Raw genomic sequence first — 20591 nt, 5'->3', positions numbered from 1 at the left:
CCGCGGTGGGAGCCTGGCGCAGAGGTGGGCGCGGCGACAGCACCCGCGCTTCCCAGGCACAGACACACTCACCTTCTCGCCTTTGCGGCCATCGCTGCCCGGGCCGCCCTTGGCTCCAGGGTCTCCCCTGCGCCCCTGCAGAGAGTGGGCATGTGGGTGGGGGCCACAGGGGGACCCCACACTCTTTTCCACCCACAGGGACTCTGGTTTTGGGGTCTGGAAGCCCCTCGAGAGGGACTCAGCCTAGACCCTCCTCCTCTGCCCGGTTGGTGTGATCCCAGCCGTGGATTTAGGAAACGATGCGGGGGGGAGGGGGCTCCTGGTCAGCTGTCAGTCCAGGTCGCCTTTCAGCTGACGTGACTGGGCCCTGGCTCGCACTGGCTATCCGTGCAGCCGCTCAGCTCACTTTCAGGCCGGGCCGGGCCAGGCCAGGGCCGGGCCAGGCCAGCCGGCAGGGGCGTGGCTGACCCTTTCCTCCTCTGCAAGGGGTGTGTGGAGGCACCCTGGGGACCCTCGGACTCAGAGGGGCCCAAGCAGGGCACAGGCCAGGAGGGGCTGGGCAGGCAGTGCTCTGGACCCTGGGCTTGAGGGGCTGGGACGTGTGGACTCACAGGCTCGCCTTTGCGTCCTCGAGGTCCAGGCCCGCCTTTGGCTCCTTTCACGCCGGAGCTTCCTGGGGCTCCGCTGTTGCCTGGGTAGCCCTGTGGGGAGGTGACCACTCAGCCAGGTGGGGTGGCCTGGGCCACATGAGCAGGCTTGATCTTACTTGGTCAGGTGGGATCGGGGGTGACTTGGGGAGTGGGTGCTCTGTCACCCAGCTGCGGGACAGAGAGGCTGGTCGCCTGCTCAGGCGAGGGGCTGGCAAGGGTGCCTGCTCTCCATCCTGCCCCCCACTTCTGTTGGTCCAGTGGGCACTGCGGTGTGTGGCCGGGGCAGGAAAACGGGGACCCCCAGGGGCACTTGCCTTGCTTCCCTTGGCCCCGTCGTCTCCTGGGGGCCCTCTGCGTCCTGGGCGGCCAGGGTCCCCCTGGAAGGGTTTGGAGAAATCAGCCTCTCATCCCTTGGAGGTAGGCCAGGGGCACGCGCCTCCCCCACCACGTTGGCAGAGCACACTCTTGGCCTGCTCTGGCTGCCGCCCCATGGGCTAGGCCACCTACCTTGGCACCCTGGTCTCCAGGTTCCCCAGGGCTACCTGCGTCCCCTGGGTAGCCGTCGGGGCCCTGTGAGGAAATGGGGAAAGACGCTGTCTGGGTCTGTTACTGAGAGCTGCACTTGGGGTTTCCCCACTAGCTCAAGGCCAGCTGACATGGGGACAGTGACCAGCCCCTCTCCCCCCCCCCCCCCCCCCCCACATCCTCTGGATTGCATGCTCCACCTGGGTCTCGGTGGCCAGAACCCGCCGGACCTGGGCGGGACGACCAGATGAACCTCAGAGCCGAGCTGCCAGGACTCTGGGGAGCAGTTGCCCTGAGGCCATTTCATCCTGTTGTGACCCCCAACCCAGTCTGGTCCCCGGGCAGCGGCAGGGATGGGCAGGGCAGGGCCAAAGACAGAAACCAAGCTCAGGGACTCCCGGCTTCCCCGCCCCCGCCTGGCGCCCACTCAGGGTTTCAACGTCAATGCGAAGAGGAGCCCGAGTCGTGCTCACCCGGCTCCCGGCGTCTCCCTTGCAGCCAGGAGGCCCGATGCGCCCCAGCTTGCCCTGAAACGGGAGAGGGGAGCAGGTGTGTCAGGGGCGAGAGTCAGGAGAGGGTGTGCCAACAGCAGGTGTAAATGTGACAGTGTGACAGGTACAGGCGCAGTCCATGCCAGCCTACGAGCACTGGGCACACACACGTGCTAGTGTGTGTTTCAACGGCTTGACTGTCACGGTGGCATGGCTGTGGGTGCAGGGGAGTGGCTGTGGCACAAGTGTCCTGAGTGTCTCCTCCACATGTGTGCATGCCTGTGTGCACATGTGATGTGTGTGCATGGGTGAGTGCATGCACGAGATGTTTGTGTACATGTGTGTACATGTGTGAACTGCCACTCAGGCCAGTGTGGGGTTGTGCAGGACAGACTGGAAAGTTCCTGCAAGACTGGGCCTTGGTTTTCAGAAGCAAGCGTCCATTCCTGCGCTTGCAATGGCCCCATTTGTCCTGCGTCCGCAGCACAGGCACTGCTGGGACTGCTGCAGCCACGCCCTGGGGAGAGGCCGGGCCCCAGGGAAGGAGCCGGGAGCTTGAGAGACGCTTGCGCTGTGCACGCCCCCGCCCCCGCCGGCCTCGGCTGCAGCCCGGGGTGGGGGGAGCACTCTACCTTCTGTCCATCGGTCCCGTTCTTGCCGGCCAGGCCGGAGGCACCCTGGAGGGAGAAGGGAGAGGGGACTCCCGTCAGCCCCGACCATCATCCCTCAGCAAGGAGCAGGACGGTGGGGTGCCCTGCCCACCCGGCCCAACACGCGGCTTACCTTCCGCCCGTCAGCTCCAAATTCTCCCTGTGCAGAAGGAAAGTGAGGCTGTGAGCTCAGGTCTGTAGCATCACAGATCCCCCACCTGAGGGGCCCAGGTCTCCTCCCGGCCAGCCAGGAGGACCCCGGAACAAGGCCACCATAGCACGAAGCCATCTAGTGGCCCCAGCAGGAACCGCAGGCTCGCCCAGGATGCTGTGGGGAGTAGGGGCGGAGGCTCGAACAGATGCCAGGTGGAATCTGGCCACTGGGAGCTGGACTCTCACCTTCTCTCCTTTGAAGCCAGGAACGCCCTGAGGTCGGAAGGAAAGAAAAGCAGCATTATGGTGGGGAGTGTGTGTGCGACCCAGCAGGTCACCAGAGGGGGCAGTGGTCACCAGCCTCGGGTAGGCAGACATGACTGGGGCTCAGGACAGACGTTTGGTTTGGGGACAACACTCAAAATGCTGAGGTGCTTCACTTCCTTGAGGTAGGGGAGGGGAGGCGGGCGGGGCCTGAGACATCCTGGCCCTTTGGGCTGGTCCCACCTGGAGCCAGGCAGCCCTTGGCTCGTCCCCAGTGTCCCCAGCCATCCGAGCAGGGCTGGGCACAACTTGCCTTGGGTCCTGGGAATCCGATGGGGCCTTCAATGCCTGGGTCCCCCTGCGGAAGAACAAGGGGTCATGGGTGTAGTAATTCCAGCCTGGAGAGCAGGGGCTGCGGGGCTGGGTGGGAGGACACGCACCTGCCGTCCTTTCTGTCCAGGCTCTCCGGGCTCACCCATGTTGCCCTTGGCGCCCTAAAAACAGACAACGGAAAAGCGGTAAGTTGAGGCATGGAGGGGCAGGGTAGGCCATGGGGGACCCTGTCACTGGGAGGTGGAAGAGTGATGGTCTCGGTGTCAGGGTGGCTTGGCTGCTGGTCCCGCCCAGGCAACAACAACAACGCCACATCAGGATGTCCCAGAGAACGGTCAGTGGCCCTGACCTCTGACCTCAGACCTCAGAGAATCCCGACCTCTGTCAGTCCTGGCCCTGTTTTGGCCTTTCTCTGAGCTCTGACCCTAGGTAGGGCGCCCGCCGGGCCTCTCCGCAGCAGCGGCTCCGGTTCTGCACCGGCCTGGGCAGCACCCACCCTCACGCTGTCTGGGATACCGACTTGTTGGCTTTAGAAGAATGTTTTAATGGCAAATCTTAATTTGAAAAATGTCTCTACTTTTGCCCTGGCTGGCGTAGCTCAGTGGATTGAGCACGGGCTGCAAACCAAAGTGACACAGGTTTGATTCCCAGTCAGGGCACATGCCTGGGTTGCTGCCATGACCCCCAGCAACCGCACATTGATGTTTCTCTCTCTCTCTCTCTCTCTCTTTTCCCCTTCCCTCTCTAGAAATAAATAAGTAAAATCTTTTAAAAATGTCTCTACTTTTCTCAAAATGTCATTTAAAAGGAAGTAGATCAAGTGGAGTTTTAGTTTCTCCAGGGTCAGAAGTGTTGAACCCATCGAAGTGTAGCTGGCCCGAAATTCATAGTTTAAGAGGGTTTGGGGGCTTCCCAGCAGAGCAGACTTCAGGGTGGGCTGGGTAGCTTACCTTCTGTCCGCGGTAGCCTTTGGGGCCAGAGGGCCCGGGGATCTCCAGACAGCTCACCTTGTAGCACTGAAATAAGAAGCAAGGGGCAGCGTGAGGGCAGCATGAAGAGTCCAGCTGGGGGGCAGGGAGGATGCTGCCCAGGCCCCCAGCCTGCTGGGGGTAGGCCACCCCGAGCACGGGGCCAGATAAAGGGCCAGAGTCAGGAGGCCCCCACCAGGGCGGGGGTCTATACACGCTCTAGTCCAGCTTCAGGAACAGAGGCTGGGCTGAGTGGTGACTAACAGCAGCAAGGACGAAAGAGCGGTCAGCTAGGCACCCCTGTGCCTGCATGTCATGTTACTGTGCTGTGCGCAGCTCTCCCGGGGAGGGTGTGCCGGCAGGAGCCTCGCCGAGTGGGAAACGCTCCTTCCCCGCCTGTGAGCTGGAGCTGGGTGCGCAGGCACGGGGGGATGTCAGGGACCCAGGGCCGCACATCCCGTGCTGGGCATCCAACCGGCCACCTGACCTGGCTCAGGGGGACGGAGCTTGTCAGTCCAGGAGGCCACCCTCAGCCTTAACGCTCACCCACTTGGCGAGTGCTTGGTGGATGACCCTAACACTGACCTCCTGGGTTCAAACAGCATGGTTTGGATCAGAAGCCATCGTACCAAACTCAAGAGTCTCAGGCCCTACATGGAGCAGAGGGGGTCTCTCTCCCAGGTGCCCAGGGAGTGCCAGGGGGCTGGCAAGGCGAAGTGTGTAATCTCTGCTGGGTCAGCGCCTCAGAGGGCCCAGGGCACACCCAGCAGGGCTGGCAGGGACAGAAATGCCTCTCACCTCTCCATAGGCCTCATGTTTCTGCAGAAAAGACAGAGAGAAACCCTGGTTAGCCACGAGCTGGAGATCGGGGCTGCTCCGCATCTGGCAGCGAAGCCAGGGTATTGGAGCAGGCGGGACCTTGACCAGGTTTACCTTAGTCACAGAGGGTAAACTGAGGCTGATGCCCGGTGATCAGGTCCCAGGGCTCCTGAGCCCACCCTCCACCCCACGCTTGTGGGTTGACGGTGGCCCTGGGAGGATGGGATGCCAGGGCTGCTTACCATGACCTTGATGATGCGGTTGATGGTGTCCTGGTCGATCTCGGTGGAGTCCGGCCGCATGGTGGCGTAGTTGCTGCGGTAGAGCTCATGGGGCGAGCTGGCGATTTCGCGCAAGCCCTGCTCGTTCAGGTTCCGGTTCGGGGCCACAGCGAAGAGCCGGATGCCTTCTTCGCGGGCCCGCTCGGCCTGCAGCTTGATGCCACCGCACGGGCTGCCAGTGACGTGGCCGTCAGTGATGACCACCGCGAAGTTGACCGCGTCCTTGGTCCCCTGCTGCTGGACCTGCCTGGTCATGTTGGCCAGTGCGCAGTCGGTAAAGGTGCCGCGGCGGAAGGAGCGGATGCCCTGCAGGCCCTTGATGAAAGAGGCCCGGTCGCTGCCTGGCTGGCTGAACACCTCCACCTGGTCGGAGAAGTGCAGGCCGCCGTAGCGCCAGCTCAGGGCCACCTGGTCCAGGTACAGCTCGTCCTGCAGCTGGCTGATGAACTGTGGCACAAACTGCTGCATGTGGTAGAGCAGGCTGTCGGTGGGGGACTGCATGGTGACACTCTCCGAGGTGTCCAGCACGAAGTACACGTTGACGGGGCAGTCGGCTTTCTCTGGGGGACACGGGAGGAGTCACTCGGCTGCACACCGAGGGCCTGCGATGGGCCGTCCTGGGACCCTGTGCACGTGGGCGGTCCTGGGCTCTGCCTCACACCGGCCACACCTGCACGCGGGGCCCTGGCTCCCCACCAGCTGTCCCTGCTCTGCCCTCTGCTTACCACAGGAGCCCCAGCCCCCGAGGCTGTACCTGGACAGGTGCTTCTCTCTGAGGTTTCGGGCGCGATGACCAGCTGCTGCTGCTGGGTGTGCACAGCCCCCAGGAGCCACCAGAGCAGGAGGGCAGAACAGGAGCCTCGGAGCATCTTGGCAGCACCCGTGGTCCCTGACGTCCTGCAACAGGGAGGAGTGGCTGCTGCAGACAGCGCCCTTCCCTCCCTCCTGGGGGAGCCCTCCTCCCCAGGTGGTGGGGGCGGCACACACAGTGGGTCAGCCAGCATGGGGCTCAGGGACCCCAGGTGGGGGCCACAAACGATGAGGGGGTGCAGAGACCACCAGCTTTGGGCTCAGTTCTGGGTGGGATTAGCTCGTTCCCCATTGTCCCCACCCTGGAGGCTGGGTCTGGAAGACAGGCAGATTGACCAGTTGACCACATTGTGAGAACAGAGTGGCATGAACAGGGCAGGGGGTGTGCTGGTGGGGGGGGGCAGGGCAGAGAGGTCAGCTTGGGCTGACTGGGAGGAGAAGCATCAGGGGAGGGGTGAGAGAGGCACCGGCCAGGGTCAGGGGTGGGCCTTGGTAGTTGATTCCATTTTCTAAAGGACCCCACACTGACCAGTTAGGGAAAATGGTCTCTGGGATGGAATATAGGGGCCAAGACCCAGACAAGCCTGGAGGCTGGCAGGCAGTGGGTGCTTGGGGTTGGGGTACCTTCCCCAAAGCCATTCACTGTGCCCAGGCGTGTTTCCACAGACGTGAGCTTTCCCTGCCCCTTGCTGCCCTCTGCCAGGCCCACCCTGCAGCTGCACAGCCTGGAAGAACACCTGGAGGCTGGGGCAGGGGGTGCGGCTGGGCTTTGGGGACCAGATATGAGAGGAATGAGGACTGTCTGTGGGAAGGTGGGGAAGGGACATGGCTTGGCTCTTCTGGTGGGGACCCCTGCAGCCCCCAGCTGCCTCTCAAAGCCCCAGAAACACTCTCAAGCAGCCTTTGCAGAAGCCCTTGAGAGGAGGAACCGAGGCCTCCAGCCAACAGCTTGGGGAGTGAGCCGTCTTGCAGGCATATCCTGCGTCCCAGTCAGGGCTTCCCGTGACCATGACCCTAGCCAATACAGACCATGGCTGTGCCTCCTGAGGGCCCTTGAGCTGGAACCACCCAGTCAAGCCCCTCTTAAATTCCTGAACCACATAAATTATGAGACAGTAAATGCTTCTTGCTTTAAATCACTGAGTTTTGAGGGAATTTATCATGTAGCAATAGATAACTATTAGAGGCATCAAACTCCCCACAGCATTGTAGGCAGAAGTCCATGAGATAGTAACTTTGGAATTTTGAGAAAAACAAAATGCACCAACAATGTCTTCCCAGTCAACTTATCTTTCATGTGCAAGAATCCAAGTCTCAAGTGAAAATGGGCTCAGATCTGCACTACCTACATACCATTGTTAAAAAAAAATCTGCAAGGAATTTCTTCAGATAACAGAATAAATAAAAAGGCAAAGAAACTTGAGAAATACCATGAAATGTAGAAAATGAAGGGAGAAGGAGTCAGGAAGCATAAAATTCAATGTCCGAAAAATGACATAGATCCCTTGTGACAATAAACGTGAATGGCTTAAACTCTCCCGTTAAAGAGAAACCTTCCGCAGTTGGGCAGAGAAACGGAGCCCATGCCAATGGCGTCCATGAGAGCCACACTTTAAGCTGAGTGTCACAGGTGGTGCAGAGACAGTGAGTGGGGAGAGGTGGGCGCAGGTGGGAGGAGAGGGGCGGTGCTGTGTGAGACTGGGTAGCGTTCACCACGGAAGAGTGAGGGATGGGGCCAAGGGACAGACACAGGCTGCAGTCTAGTCAGAAGTCTTTATGTACTAAATGTCATGATATAAACTGTGTAAAGCAAAATCTAAAAAACTGAAGAAAAACTTACAAACGGAAGTCACGGTAGAAGACTAACTCACCTTTTTAAGTTGTCGACAGATCAGATACACAAAATATAGAATCTGAATGTCCATTTTTATGAAACTTTGAGAGTAACAAGTAGGGAATATATATGCATGTGTATTTTAAAGATTTTCTTTATTTATTTTGAGAGAGAGGGGAAGGGAGGGAGAAAGAAATGGAGAGAAGCATCAATGTGTAGTTGCTTCTTGCATGCCCCCAACTGGGGACCCAGCTCGCAACCCAGGCATGTGCCCTGACTGGGAATTGAACCAGTGACCCTTTGGTTTGCAGGCTGGCACTCAATCCACTGAGCCATACCAGCCAGGGCAGGAATATATATTTTTTAAACACAAAGGATTTGGAGAATGTGAATAAAACACAATAGGTAATTGTTTAATTACCTATTTATGTCTTTGAAACCTAGAAGTAAGAAATATATACCATATTTTTCGGACTTCCCCAAATTTGGGAGGAAAAGGGGGGTGCATCTTATAGTCCAAATGTAGCTTACCTAGCTTGCTGTGGGGGTGGGGTGGCTGTGGAGTGGGGTCACAGGTTATTAAATATTTTACCACACTTTTTGCTTCAAAAAATTTTTTTCCCTATTTTCTGCCTCTAAAACCCAGGTATATCTTATGATCCGGTGCATCTTATAGTCCTTAATATGCGGTATTTTTTTAAAAAAATTTTTTATTTACTTATTTTTAGAGAGAAGGGAGGGGAAAGAGAAAGAGAGGTAGGGATACATAGGTGCATGAGAGAAACATCGATCAGTTGCCTCTAGCATACTTCCAACCCGGGGCCGGCCCACAACCCAGGCATGTGCCCTGACTAGGAATTGAACTGGCAACCCTTTGATTTGCAGGATGATACCCAACCCACTGAGCTAAACCAGTCAGGGTAGGAATATATATATTAAAAGTTTCTTTTTTTTACAAAACTTGGTCCTAGAGTAAGCTACAAGGAAAGCTTAAATTTATTTTTTTAATTGGGAAAATCAAAACACCTGAAAATTGTACAGATCAAATTCTCTGAGTCACAGTGCACAACCAGCTGCTGATAAGACAAAGGAAAAAAAATCAAAACACCTGAAAACTAAAAAATTCTGTTTTATAAAAACTACATAGAAATTAATAACAATGAGAATGTTACACATAAAAACAAACATGAGAAAGCCAAAGCTATAATCAGAGGAGAATGTATAGCCTTAGATACTTCATGTTATAAAATGAGAAATCAGCATAACAAGTTAGGATTGTAGTTGAAGTAACTAGAAACAAAGAAAAGGAACAAGATAAGTCTCAGGAAAGCCAGAGAGAGAAAATAATGAAAAATAAATCAATTGATTAAAAAGTACTCAGACTAGAATAAAAAATAGATCTAAGAGCTGACTCTTTGAAAAGGACAATAAAATAGAAAAAATTTTTTAGCAAGTCTAATCATAAATACAAGTATGAAAATATACAAATTTAAGAATAAGTAAAATAGTATCATGTATGAGGGAAGTTTTTGTGGCTGTTTGTTTTTAACAGCCATACCACATGCAGCTCTGAGCTAACACATGTGAAAGACTATTTTCTGGGAAAAATTCTGAGGAGAGGTGATGAATTGGCTAGACTCTGTTCTAGAAGGAATGGACACACTGGAAGGAAGTATATCCCCAAAGGCTCTTGCCCAGGCAGCTTTTGAATGATTCTTTTGCATCTTCTAGGACAAATACATATCTGCTATTTCATCTGCTTCAGGACATAAAACTATAAGCTTCTTTTCAATTCATTTTAAAACTTGGCAAAACTTGAGACCAAAAGTTGACAAAAGAAATTCCGAAAAGGAGCTCTACAAAAATTTTAATTAATCTTAGAAAATAAAATCCAGTAGTATATTAAGGACCACTAGACCAGAAGTAAGATTTAGTTACAATAAAAATACAATGATGCAACACTAGGGAATATATTGATGTAAGTCACTTTACTATAGAAAATAGGAAATCATTTTCTGCTTTAATAGAGCCCCCAAATGTCTATTTCTGATAAAAAAAGACAAGGAAAAACTTCACAACAAACTTACGTGCTGGATTAACGTTATAAAGTATATATATTTCAAATTTAGACCCAATATCATATTTTATGTGAAAACTAAAATAGAGGTTCTTTTCTTTGTGGGTCACAGACCCTTTTAGGATTCTGGACAATTTCACCTGACAGAAATGCACAGATATGTGTATATCAGAAATCATATCCTTTAAGAATTCAGGGAGTCCATGGACCTGATCCTGGATTAAAAACTCTTGCACTCAAAGAATGCCTATTAGAATACAACAACAAAAAAAATAAAAAGATAAAGAGTGTTCATCTCCCTCTATCATTCAGTGTCGTGTTGGAAGCCAATGCAATAAGACAAAAAAAAAAAATCCCACAAAAAAACCGAAGTATGAACTTGGAAAGGAAGAGACGGTAACCGCCCAGTTTAAGATGGGACTGTCTACCTAGAAAACCCAGTGAAATCTACTGAACACAGTTTAGGGGAGAGAGAGAAAGGTGGGGAGAGTAGAATGCAATGAGGCAGTTAAAATTATTGTGTATACACACGCACATATATGTTCAAAAGCTATACATTTTCTTTTATTAGTAACAACCAATTCGATAATGTAATATAAAACCAGAATTTAAACTAGCAAGAAAAAAAACATGTAAATCCAAGGAATAAACTTAACAAAAATCTATTTTCAGAATGTGCAAGCCTTAAGAAAAACTAAAAAGTTTTCTAAGGAACACATTGGAGAGATAAATCTTGGTTTTGGATGAGAAATACAATATTTAAGAATATTGGTACTTCTGACTAAATATAAAACTGAATAAAAATTTGATTAAAATATTCAAGAAAAGTTTTTGGTTTTTTGCTCCTATGTGCTGACAAAATAAATCTAAGATTCATCTGGACACATAAGTAAAAGTAGCTCAGAAAAATAAAAGATAAAGGGTGATGAGGAAACACGCTAGCAAGTGCGAATGAGACAATCAACTTACGGTGATTGAGCATTTGTGGTTTTGGTGCTGGAACGGGGCAGCTGACCATGCGGCAGTGGGCACAGCAACCTACATGGACTGAGGAAGTGAGATGGTGGCCTTCAGAGCAGGAAAAGGGCTGGGACAAGGGCTCACAATGTGAGCAGAAGTGAAGGTAACCCCACCTCGCACAGGACACCCAAATAAGTCTCAGGAGAAGGAACTGAGTGCCAAACATGGGCCAAAAAAGTCTTTGAAGAAAACAGAAAGGATGAAATTCAATGCAGCATCTTCCACAGTCACTCTCCACCAGACACTGTGTTCCATCACTTAGCACTCACGCAGTCCTTGGACGTAGGCACTATGAGAACACCATTCTTTAGAGGAGGGAACTGAGAGTAAGTGCAGGTAACTTGTCCAAAGTGTTCAGCTAAAGGCTGAGGTCCAAACCCAGGCAGTTTGGGTCCAAGTTTCCACTCCTGACAACTGGGCTTCCACACATGACCCTCGTTACAACAAAAGCAACACGAGCAGAGTGGGAACAGACTAAGAACCAGGCAACAGACTTCCCAATTCATGATCAAGATGTTACATTCCTAAGGTTTAAAATTTGTGATGGCCTCTTACTAGGTGTGTACTTGTTTATAATGGTCATATCTTCTTGCGGTATTGAACCTTTTATTGGTATATAATGTTCGTCTTTGTCTTTTATTATTGCTTTTGATTAAAGTCCACTTTCTCTGTTATACTATAACTACCCCGGAATTCTTTTGGTGCATGGAATAAACTTTTCCATCCTTTCACTTTCAACTTATTTGTGTCTTTGGATATAAAGTGAGTATTTATAGAAAGCAATATAGTTGAATTATTTTTAAAAATCCATTCTTTTAGTCTCTGTCTTTTGATTGGAGGGCTTATCCATTTACACACAGCTAAAGGAACTACTGATAAGGAGAGGCTTACTTTTGTCATTTTGCTATTGTTTTCTTCGTGCCTTATAGCTTTTTTGTTCCTCATTTTCTGCATCACTTTCTCCTTTTCTGTTCAGTTGATTTTTGTAGTGAAACATTTACATACACTTTTCACTTCTTTTTGCATGTATACATTAGGTATTTTCTTTGTGGTCACTATGGGGATTTCATTTAATATCCTAAAGTTATAATACTGTAATTTGCAGTTATGCTAGCTTTATTTCAATAATATATAAAATCCTTGCTGCTTTAAGAGCTCCAACCTTAGCCCCTTCATTTATTGATGCCACAAAATTACATCTTTAAAAAATTTTTAAATTAAAAACACTTTTTTCAAATACACTTTACATTCAATATTATTTTGTAATAATTTCAGGTGAAAAGGACATCTTTATCAGTGTGTCCAAAAATGTAAACAAATATTTTTAATACATTAGTCCCTTAGATCATATAGAAAATAAATATGAAGTTACAACCCAAAATTACAGTTATACCAGCTTTTAGACTAATGATTGTTTTTTAAAGTATTCATGTCTTAAATCATGTAGAAAACAAAAAGTGGAGTTACACATCATTGTTACAATAAGAACAGATTTTTTTTTATAATTGCTCATGTACTTATCCTCATTGAAAACTTTATTTCTTCTTAGGCTTCAAGTTACTGTCTAGAGTGCTTTCATTTCACCCTGCAGGGCTCCCTTGGGCATTTCTTGCAAGGCAGTTTTGGATGGTTTAACAAACTCCCTCAGTTTTTGCTTTATCTGGGAATGTCTTAATTTTACCCTCACTTTTGGAGGACAATTTTGCTGGTATAGGATTCTTGGGTGACAGTTTTTATTTTCTTTTAGTATTTTGAATGTATCAGCCCACTGCATCTAATCTCCAAAGTTCCTGATGAGAAATCTGCTAATAATGACCTTATGGAGGATCCCTTGGGTATGATGAGTCATTTCTCCCTTGCTGATGTCAAAATTCTCTCATCTTTTGAGTTGTATTATAATGTGTCTCAGTGTGACTTTCTTTGACTTCATTCTACTTGGAGTGCATTGATTTACTTCAATGTTTATATTTATGTTACTCATACAATTTGGGAAGTTTTGACTATTATTTCTTCAAATATTTTCTCTGCTTCTCCCCCCACCCCACCTCCTTCTGAAACTCTCACAATAGGTATGAAGGTCCTTTAGGCTCTGTTCACTTTTCTGTAATCTTTTTCCTTTCTGTTCTTCAGAACATTGTCTTATCTTCAACTTCACTGATTCCTTCTTCTGTCTGTTCATGTGTCTTTGAATCTCTCTAATACATTTTACAAATTATAGCTATTGTACTTTTCAGCTCCATTATTTATAGATTCTATATAGGTTTTCTGTATCTTTATTGATATTTCCATTTTGTTCAGGCATTGTCTTCTTGACTTTCTCCATGCCTTCATTTATTTTAGTTCTTCGAGCATCTTTAATGGTTGTATTAAAGTCTTTGTTTAGTAGATCCACCACCAGGTCTCTTTCAAGGACAGTTTCTTTTGGATTATATATTTTTTCCTTTGAGTGGGCCATACTTTCTTGTTTCATACATGTGTGTCTTGCAATTTTTGTCTGACAACTGGATATTTCAATCTAATAATGTGGTAACTCTGTAAATCATATTCTTACCTTTCACTAGGGTTTGCTGGTTGTCTTTATTTATTTATTTTTTGATTGTTGTAGGCTGTCTCTATGCCAAGGATCAGTCTGAGATATAAATGTAAGATCTTCTCAGGTTTTTCCTGAGCCTGCACCTTCCCCTGGGCATGTACAGGTAGCTGTTTTTGAATGTCCTAGTCTTCAGTGTCTGGCTCCCAAAAGGAGAAAAAGAAAAACAAATGGGAGGAAAAGATGCCAACCCTTTAAATCCCCTTGAAGTAAATTCAGCTGGGGAGGAAAGGACTTGCAGTGATGCGGGAAATGTAACAACAATGGCATCCTCAACAGGTTTGAAAATAAATTACACAAAGTCTCTTCTCCAATCATGATGGGATAATGTTAGAAGTCAGTAAGAGAAGAAAAATGGAAAATTTACAAAATTGTAGAAATTAAACAACTCACTCTTTTTTTTTGTTGTTTTTTGTTGTTTAGATTTTATTTATTTATTTTTAGAGAGGGAAGAGGGAGAAAGAGAGAGAGAGAGAGAGAAACATCAATGTGCGGTTACTGGGGGTCATTGCCTGCAACCCAGGCATGTACCCTGACTGGGAATCGAACCTGCGACACTTTGGTTCGCAGCCCGAGCCCAATCCACTGAGCTACGCCAGCCAGGGTCAACAACTCACTCTTAAACAACCAATAGATCAAAGACAAAATCACACGAGAAATTAGGAAATACTCAGACACTAATAAAAATGAAAACAAAATATACCAAAACCTAAGAAACACAGTGAAAGTATTGCTAAGGGGGAAATTTACAGCTCTGAATATAAAAACATGAACATAAAAAGAGAAACATTTCAAATTAATAATCTAAGTTTACAATTTAAGGAACTAGAAAAAGAACAACGAACTAAACCCAAAGATAAGGAAAGGAAAAAAGATTATAGCAGAGATAAATGTTAAAATAGCTAATAGAGAAAATAAATGAAATCAAAAGTTGGTTTCTTGAAAAGACCACTATTAACAAACCTTTAGCTAGATGGACTAGGAAAAAATAGAGAAGATTCGAATTACTAAAATCAGAAATGAAAGTGGGGGCTTTGCTCCCAATTCTACAGAAATAAAAAGGATTATAAGAGAGTACTATAAGCAATTGTATGCCAACAAATCAAGTAACCTGGATAAAATGGATGCATTCCTAGAAACACAAAGCCTACAAAGGCCAAATCATGAAGGAATAGAAATTATGAACTGACTTATAAGTAGTAAGGAGATTGAATCAGTAATTAAAATCTCCTGACAAAGAAAATCCCTGCACATGATGGCTTCATTGGTGAATTCTACCAAACATTTAAAGGAAAGCCTAACACCAATACTTCTCAAACTTTTGCATTTCAATTCACCAAATTTCAATTTAAGAGGAGGGAATACATTCTAAGTCATTCAGTGAAGCCAGCATTACCCTTATACCCAAACCAGAAAAAGACACTACAAAAAAAGAAAACTGGAAACCAATACTCCTTATGAACATTGGTACTATAATCCTCAACAAAACATCAGCAAACCTAATTCAGTAGAATAGTAAAAGCATTAACCACCATGACCAAGTGGGTTTTATCTCTGGAATGCAAGGATGGTTCAACATATGAAAATCTATCAGTGTAACACACCACATTAACACAATTAAGGAAAAATACCCTTATGATTATCTCAATCAATACAGAAAAAACCTGTGATAAAATTCAACACCCTTTCATAATAAAAACACTCAACAAACTAGGACTAGAAGGAAACTACCTCAATATTATAAAAGCCAGATATGAAAATTCCATAACGAACATCATCAGATATCAATGGTAAGAGACTGAGCTTTTCCTCTAAGATCAGGAACAGAGCTAAAATGCCCACTTTGGTCACTTCTACTCAACATAGGGTTAGAAGTCCTCACCTTAGCAATTAGGCAAGAAAAAGAAGGGGAAGGTATTCAAATAGAAAGAATGAAATAAAATGATCTGTTTACAGATGATATGATCTTATATGTAAAAAATCCTAAAGATCCCACAAAAAGAAGCTTAGAATAAATAAATTCAGCAAAGTGCAGAATACAAAATCAACACTGAAAAATCAGTTACAGTTTGGTTCACTAACAATGTACACTAACAAGGGAAATTAAGAAAACAATTCCATTTACATTAGCATCAATAGAAGAAAATAGGAATTACTGTCACCAAGGAGGTGAAATATTTATTCACTGAAAACTATAAAACATTTCTGAGAGACATTAAAGATATAAAGAATATCTGTACCATGGATTAGAAGACTTAATAGTAAGATGTCAATAGCACCAAGGTGATTTACAGATTTAATGCAATCTTTACCAAAATCTCAATGTTGATTTTTACAGAAACAGAAAAATCCCTTCTAAAATTAATAAGGATTTTCAAGAGACCCCAAATAGCATAAAAAAAATCCTAAAAGAGAAGGACAAAGCTGAAGAACTCATACTTTCTGATTTCAAGACTTACTACAAGGCTACAATAATCAGAACTGTGGCAATGGCATAAAGACAGATAACATAGACCAATGGAGTAGAATAGGGAGTCCAGAAACAACCCTTGCATATATAGTGAAATGATTTTCAAAAAGGGGTCATGACCATCCAATGGGGGAAAAGACCATTTTTCAACAAATAGTGCAGGAAAAACTGGATATCCACCTGCAAAAGAATGAAGTTGTAACCTTACCTAACACCACACATAAGAATGAACTCAAAATGGACCCATAACCTAATGTAAGATCCAAAACTATGAAAATTTAGAGGAAAACATAGGGCGAAATCTTCACAATGTTAGGTTTGGTAATGGTTTCTGGGACATGACACCAAGGCCACAAACAGCTCAAAAAATATGCAGATCAGCTTTCACGAAAATTGAAAACAAAATTAGGAATAAAAAAGCAACCTACAGAATGGGGGAAAACATTTGCAAATCATTTTTCTGATAAGGGATTAATATCCAGAATACATAGAGAACTAAAAATCAGCAATAAGAAATCCCCAAACAACCAGATTCAGAATGAGCAGAGGACTTGAACAGACATTGCTCTGAAGAAGAATTACCAATGGCCAATCAGCACACAAAAAGATGCTCAGTATTACCATTAGGGAAATGCAAGTCAAAATTATGGGATGCCACATCACACTCATGGGGAGAGCTACCATAAAAACCCCCAGAAAACAAAAAGTGTTGGAGGCAATGTGGGGAAACTTGAATTGTTTGCTGGGAATGTAAAATGGTAGGGCTGTTGTGGAAAACAGTATGGTGGTTCCTTAAAAAAAATAAAAGTGGGTTTACCGTATGTGTATGGTCCAGCAATTTCACTTCTTGGTATATACTCAAAGGAATTCAGAGCAAAGAGACAGTTGTACACCCATATTCACAGCAGCACTGCTCGTAGTGGGTATGCATAACATGCAAGCAACCTAAGCGCCCAGTGATGGATGAATGGGTAAGTGTAATGTGGTCTGTACATACAATGGAATATTATTCAGCATTAAAAGGGAGGGAAATTCTGACACCTACTACAACATGGGTGAGCCTCAAGGAAATTATGCCAATAAAATAAGCCAGTCACAAAAAGACAAAAAGTAATGATTCCAGTGATATGAGTGAGATACTTACCTCAAAAGTCGTAGACAGGAGGTAGAATGGTGGCTGTCAGGGGCTGGGGGAGGGGCTGGGGACTTAAAGTTTTAAAGGGGACAGACTTCAGTTTTGTGAAATGAAAAGAACTGCAGAGATGGATGGGCATAACAGTATGAATGTACTTAATAGCATTGAGCTATACACTTAAAAATGGCTGAGACGATAAATTTTGTTATGTGTGTTTTGCCACCATTTTTAAAAATTGGGGGGGGGGGAGTTCTTATAAATTAGTAAGATATCAGCACCCATGAGGCAATTGGGGAAATCATCAGCTGGCAAGTAACAACCCTGCAGGCAGTAATCCAAACCTGTTGGACCACACAAAAGCCCAAGACTCGCAGACAAACCAACCAGGCGACACCCTTCATCTAGGAAATTGGCAAATAAGGAAACAGGCAGGGACTCTGCCCATCGTTGGTCCCTCATGATGGACACCAGGGTCCTTCTCCACCTTCCTGGTGGGTGTGTGACAACAGCCTTGAAAAAGCACTGACACCATTCACAAGCTCTGACCCAGACTCTGCCGTCCTGGGAGAAGGGGCCCCTCCCAGCTGCCCCTGCCCCCCTCTGCTCATCACAGTGTCTACAGTGGGCCACCACCGCTGGTGTGGCGTGGGGCATTGACACATGTTAAGTCCCCAGTGGGTCTGTGGAGAATGCTGCTCTATGACATGGCCCAAACCCAATGTGCGCCCTCAAGTGGGAGCCACCCCCCCCCACCCTCTGCAGCCTGTTCAATGAGCTGGACCCCATGAACCCAGGGTCCCCTTTGGCTTTACCCAAAGGTGCCAGAGGAACCACAAGAGGAATTGACCCACTGACATGTGGGCCCATGCTTTTTTTAAAAATCAAACTATAGTATTTGTGTTGCTCCTGAAACAATCACAAGAACTAGTTTTCCCAGGACTGTAGAGTGTGTCGTGGCTGCAGACATGATCTGCCCACACCCCGTGCGCCTGGAGGCCCCCCAGCAGCCCTGGCAGGTAAAAAGGGCAGGTGCTGTCTATTCATCCCAGCCCCCTTCTACAGATGAGAAACCAGAGGCCGAAGGGGAGGGCGGGAGGGCCCAAGCCCTTTGCTGAGGCCCAGGAAGAGCCATCGGGCCCAGCTCCTTCTCCCAGGCACTGGCCTTTCCGCTTCTGTCCTGGCCCATGCCTGCTGGGGAGCTCGTCTGAGGCTCCTCTGCTGTCCAGGGCTCCCCACACGCCCGAGGGGCCGCAGGTGGCCCCCTCCACAACAGAGCCACCCGTGCGGGCTGGCAATGCAGAGCCACCACTGGGCGTCGGTGTGCACTGCCCAGTGCGAGGGACCTGTGCCCCACCTGACCAGGTGGCCCGGTGGATCAAGCCCTACTCTCGCCCTGGACATTACCTTCCCTGTGGCTTCTCCCGCTGCAGACGAGCCCAGCGACGGGCCCAAGCAGCTGTGTTCTGCACAGGTCTCCCAGGCCACTTTCGTCAGCACAGCGTGGCCGCTCCTACCAGAGGCCCACTGAAACCCATGTGCAGCCACGGGGACACACCTGGGCCCTGGGCACCGCGGCCCTCAGGGTACCAGGGGATCAGGAGTCTCCGAGTTAAGGACGCCTGGGGGCCCAAGCCCTCTCCCCGCCCCACTCTCCTGCTTCCGAATGCCTGCAGGAAGGCAGACAGCTTCCCTCCTGGAGCCCCAAGGGCCTGTCCCGCCTCCCGGCCTTGGATGTTAGGCAAATGCAAGATGGCCTCCTGGCCAGAACTCCTATAATGAAAGGAAAAAGCCAGGGGAATCTGTGGATCTCCAGCCTACTTCTTTTTGGGCATCCATCTGAAAGTGAAATTCCTCTCGTCTGGGACAGCTGGGTAGACCAGGGGTGTGGGCATTGGGGCTGGCCACCTCTTCTCTGGGTGCAGGGCCGTATTCTAGGTGGGCACTGGGTGGAACGGTGGGAACACCTGGGCCACCACACCCTCCTCTTTGTGTGTGTTGTTACTGTGTTACTAGGGTCAGTAGGCCTCTCAGAGGTTGCCCTCCCCCCCCATTCCCTGAGGGCGCTGGAACTCTGCTGGGATGGGTGAGGAGTCCTGGGTGGGGCGGGGTCTGGCCCAGCAGGGAAGCCACCACAGGCCGGATCAGCTGGGCTCCCCCCTCACTGCCTGCGACTGCCTCTCGCCCCCCTCCTTAGTCTCCCAGTGGAGTTTGCGGGAGGAAGCCGGGCTGTGGAGGGCTCCTCCAGCCGCAGGGGAATGGGAGAAAGGCTGGGTTGTTGCTCACTCTGTGGGTAGGTAGGGGTGTATGACCTGTCTCCCTCCGCACCCTGTTCCTACTACCCTTGCGGTATTGGAGACCCCGTCCTCCCCTGGTGCCCCCAGGAGCCCATTCTATCCTGGCTTCTCTTTCCAGGAGGAGAAGCACCCTCTCCCTCAGCCCAGGGGAGAGGGGCCAGCACCTTTGGAGACCCTGTGCTCAGCTCACATCACAGCTGGTTAGGGGGGGTGGTCTTCCCAGGGGCTCACTTGGGCCCTCAACCCTTGAAGGTGTCTTCCAGGCCACAGACCTCCCAGCCGCTGGTTCGAATAGATCTGAGTTCAGATGCTGAGCCCCTTCGGCTGTTTGGCGACTTAGGGAGGTGGTGAGGTCCCTGCAGACAGCCCCAGTTTCTGCACCTTAGCGTTGAGCCCAGGAATAAGGAAGGAGTCCCCTTCCCAACTGCGTCCCAGAAGAGACCAAATGGGGGGTCAGCGCGCAATTAACTCGCCACCTCCCGGTCCCACCGCCCAGGCAGCTAAGGCGCGGACGTGAGGAACTGTGATCTGGCGCCCAGCGGTTGGAGTGGGGCCGTGAAAGAGGGCCCGTTACCGCGGGCGGGGGGGTGGGGGAGGGGGCAGCCCGTAGGGACACTGTCCTAAGGAGGGCCCATCCCGGGTGCCCTTGGGACCCAGGTCCCGCGCGCTCCTGTCCTGTCCTGTCCTGTCAGGCAGGGCTTGCTAACGAGCGGGAAGCGGCTCCAGGCGGCTGTCCGGGTCCCAGGGCCAGACCACATCTCCACGCAGAGGGTCCCGGTCCCGGGGTCGAGGGGTGCTTACCTGACCCTGAGCGCGCGCGGGGCGCCCTCGCCGGACACGTCCCGAGGAGGCTCCGGGTCTTGACCGGCGAGAGTCGGCGCGGAGTGGGCAGGAGGGAGGGGACCACGGGAGGGGCCGCGGTCTTTATACCCACCCCGCCCCCTCCCAGCCCGCCCCCAGATGCGCGGCCACCGGGAGGCGCTGCGGCCACGCGTATGGGCCGGTAGGGGGTACCGCGGGCAGAGGGGACGGTGGGGGGAACCCGAAAAGGGCCGAAAGGGAGTGGGGGCGGAAAAGCCCCCCTCCGGCTCCCGAGGCGCGGCGACGGTGGGGCACTGCCACTTCTCCAGAAACTGTCCTGAGCGAAGTCAGGGGCCTCCCCACAACGGGCCGGTCTGCCTCCTGCCCCCGCCCCACGTCCCGGGCCACGTTCACTCGGGGTTGGGG

The 20591-nt window shown here is 49.4% G+C and overlaps 1 protein-coding gene across 2 annotated transcripts in view; it reads right to left on the bottom strand.

Annotated features, from left to right (window-relative positions):
- COL6A2 (collagen type VI alpha 2 chain) overlaps positions 1-20309 on the bottom strand; it is a 31475-nt gene extending 11166 nt beyond the window's left edge. For both annotated transcript variants that reach the window (XM_028503640.2, XM_028503643.2), the window contains exons 1-15: positions 20166-20309; positions 5889-6031; positions 5096-5694; positions 4833-4853; positions 4017-4082; positions 3174-3227; positions 3047-3091; positions 2716-2742; positions 2450-2476; positions 2299-2343; positions 1649-1702; positions 1158-1220; positions 965-1027; positions 612-701; positions 73-135 (exon numbers count right to left, since the gene is read on the bottom strand). In XM_028503640.2, the coding sequence (XP_028359441.1) occupies positions 73-135; positions 612-701; positions 965-1027; positions 1158-1220; positions 1649-1702; positions 2299-2343; positions 2450-2476; positions 2716-2742; positions 3047-3091; positions 3174-3227; positions 4017-4082; positions 4833-4853; positions 5096-5694; positions 5889-6003 (1332 nt within the window). In that variant the 5' untranslated portion in view covers positions 6004-6031; positions 20166-20309. The remainder of the gene's footprint in view (positions 1-72; positions 136-611; positions 702-964; positions 1028-1157; positions 1221-1648; positions 1703-2298; positions 2344-2449; positions 2477-2715; positions 2743-3046; positions 3092-3173; positions 3228-4016; positions 4083-4832; positions 4854-5095; positions 5695-5888; positions 6032-20165) is intronic.
- Positions 20310-20591: the final 282 nt, after the last annotated feature.

The sequence above is a fragment of the Phyllostomus discolor genome, chromosome 2 (genome assembly GCF_004126475.2).
Source record: "Phyllostomus discolor isolate MPI-MPIP mPhyDis1 chromosome 2, mPhyDis1.pri.v3, whole genome shotgun sequence".
Classification (NCBI taxonomy): domain Eukaryota; kingdom Metazoa; phylum Chordata; class Mammalia; order Chiroptera; family Phyllostomidae; genus Phyllostomus; species Phyllostomus discolor.
Note: the sequence above shows the minus strand (reverse complement) of the source record. Positions and strands in the feature narration are given on the sequence as shown.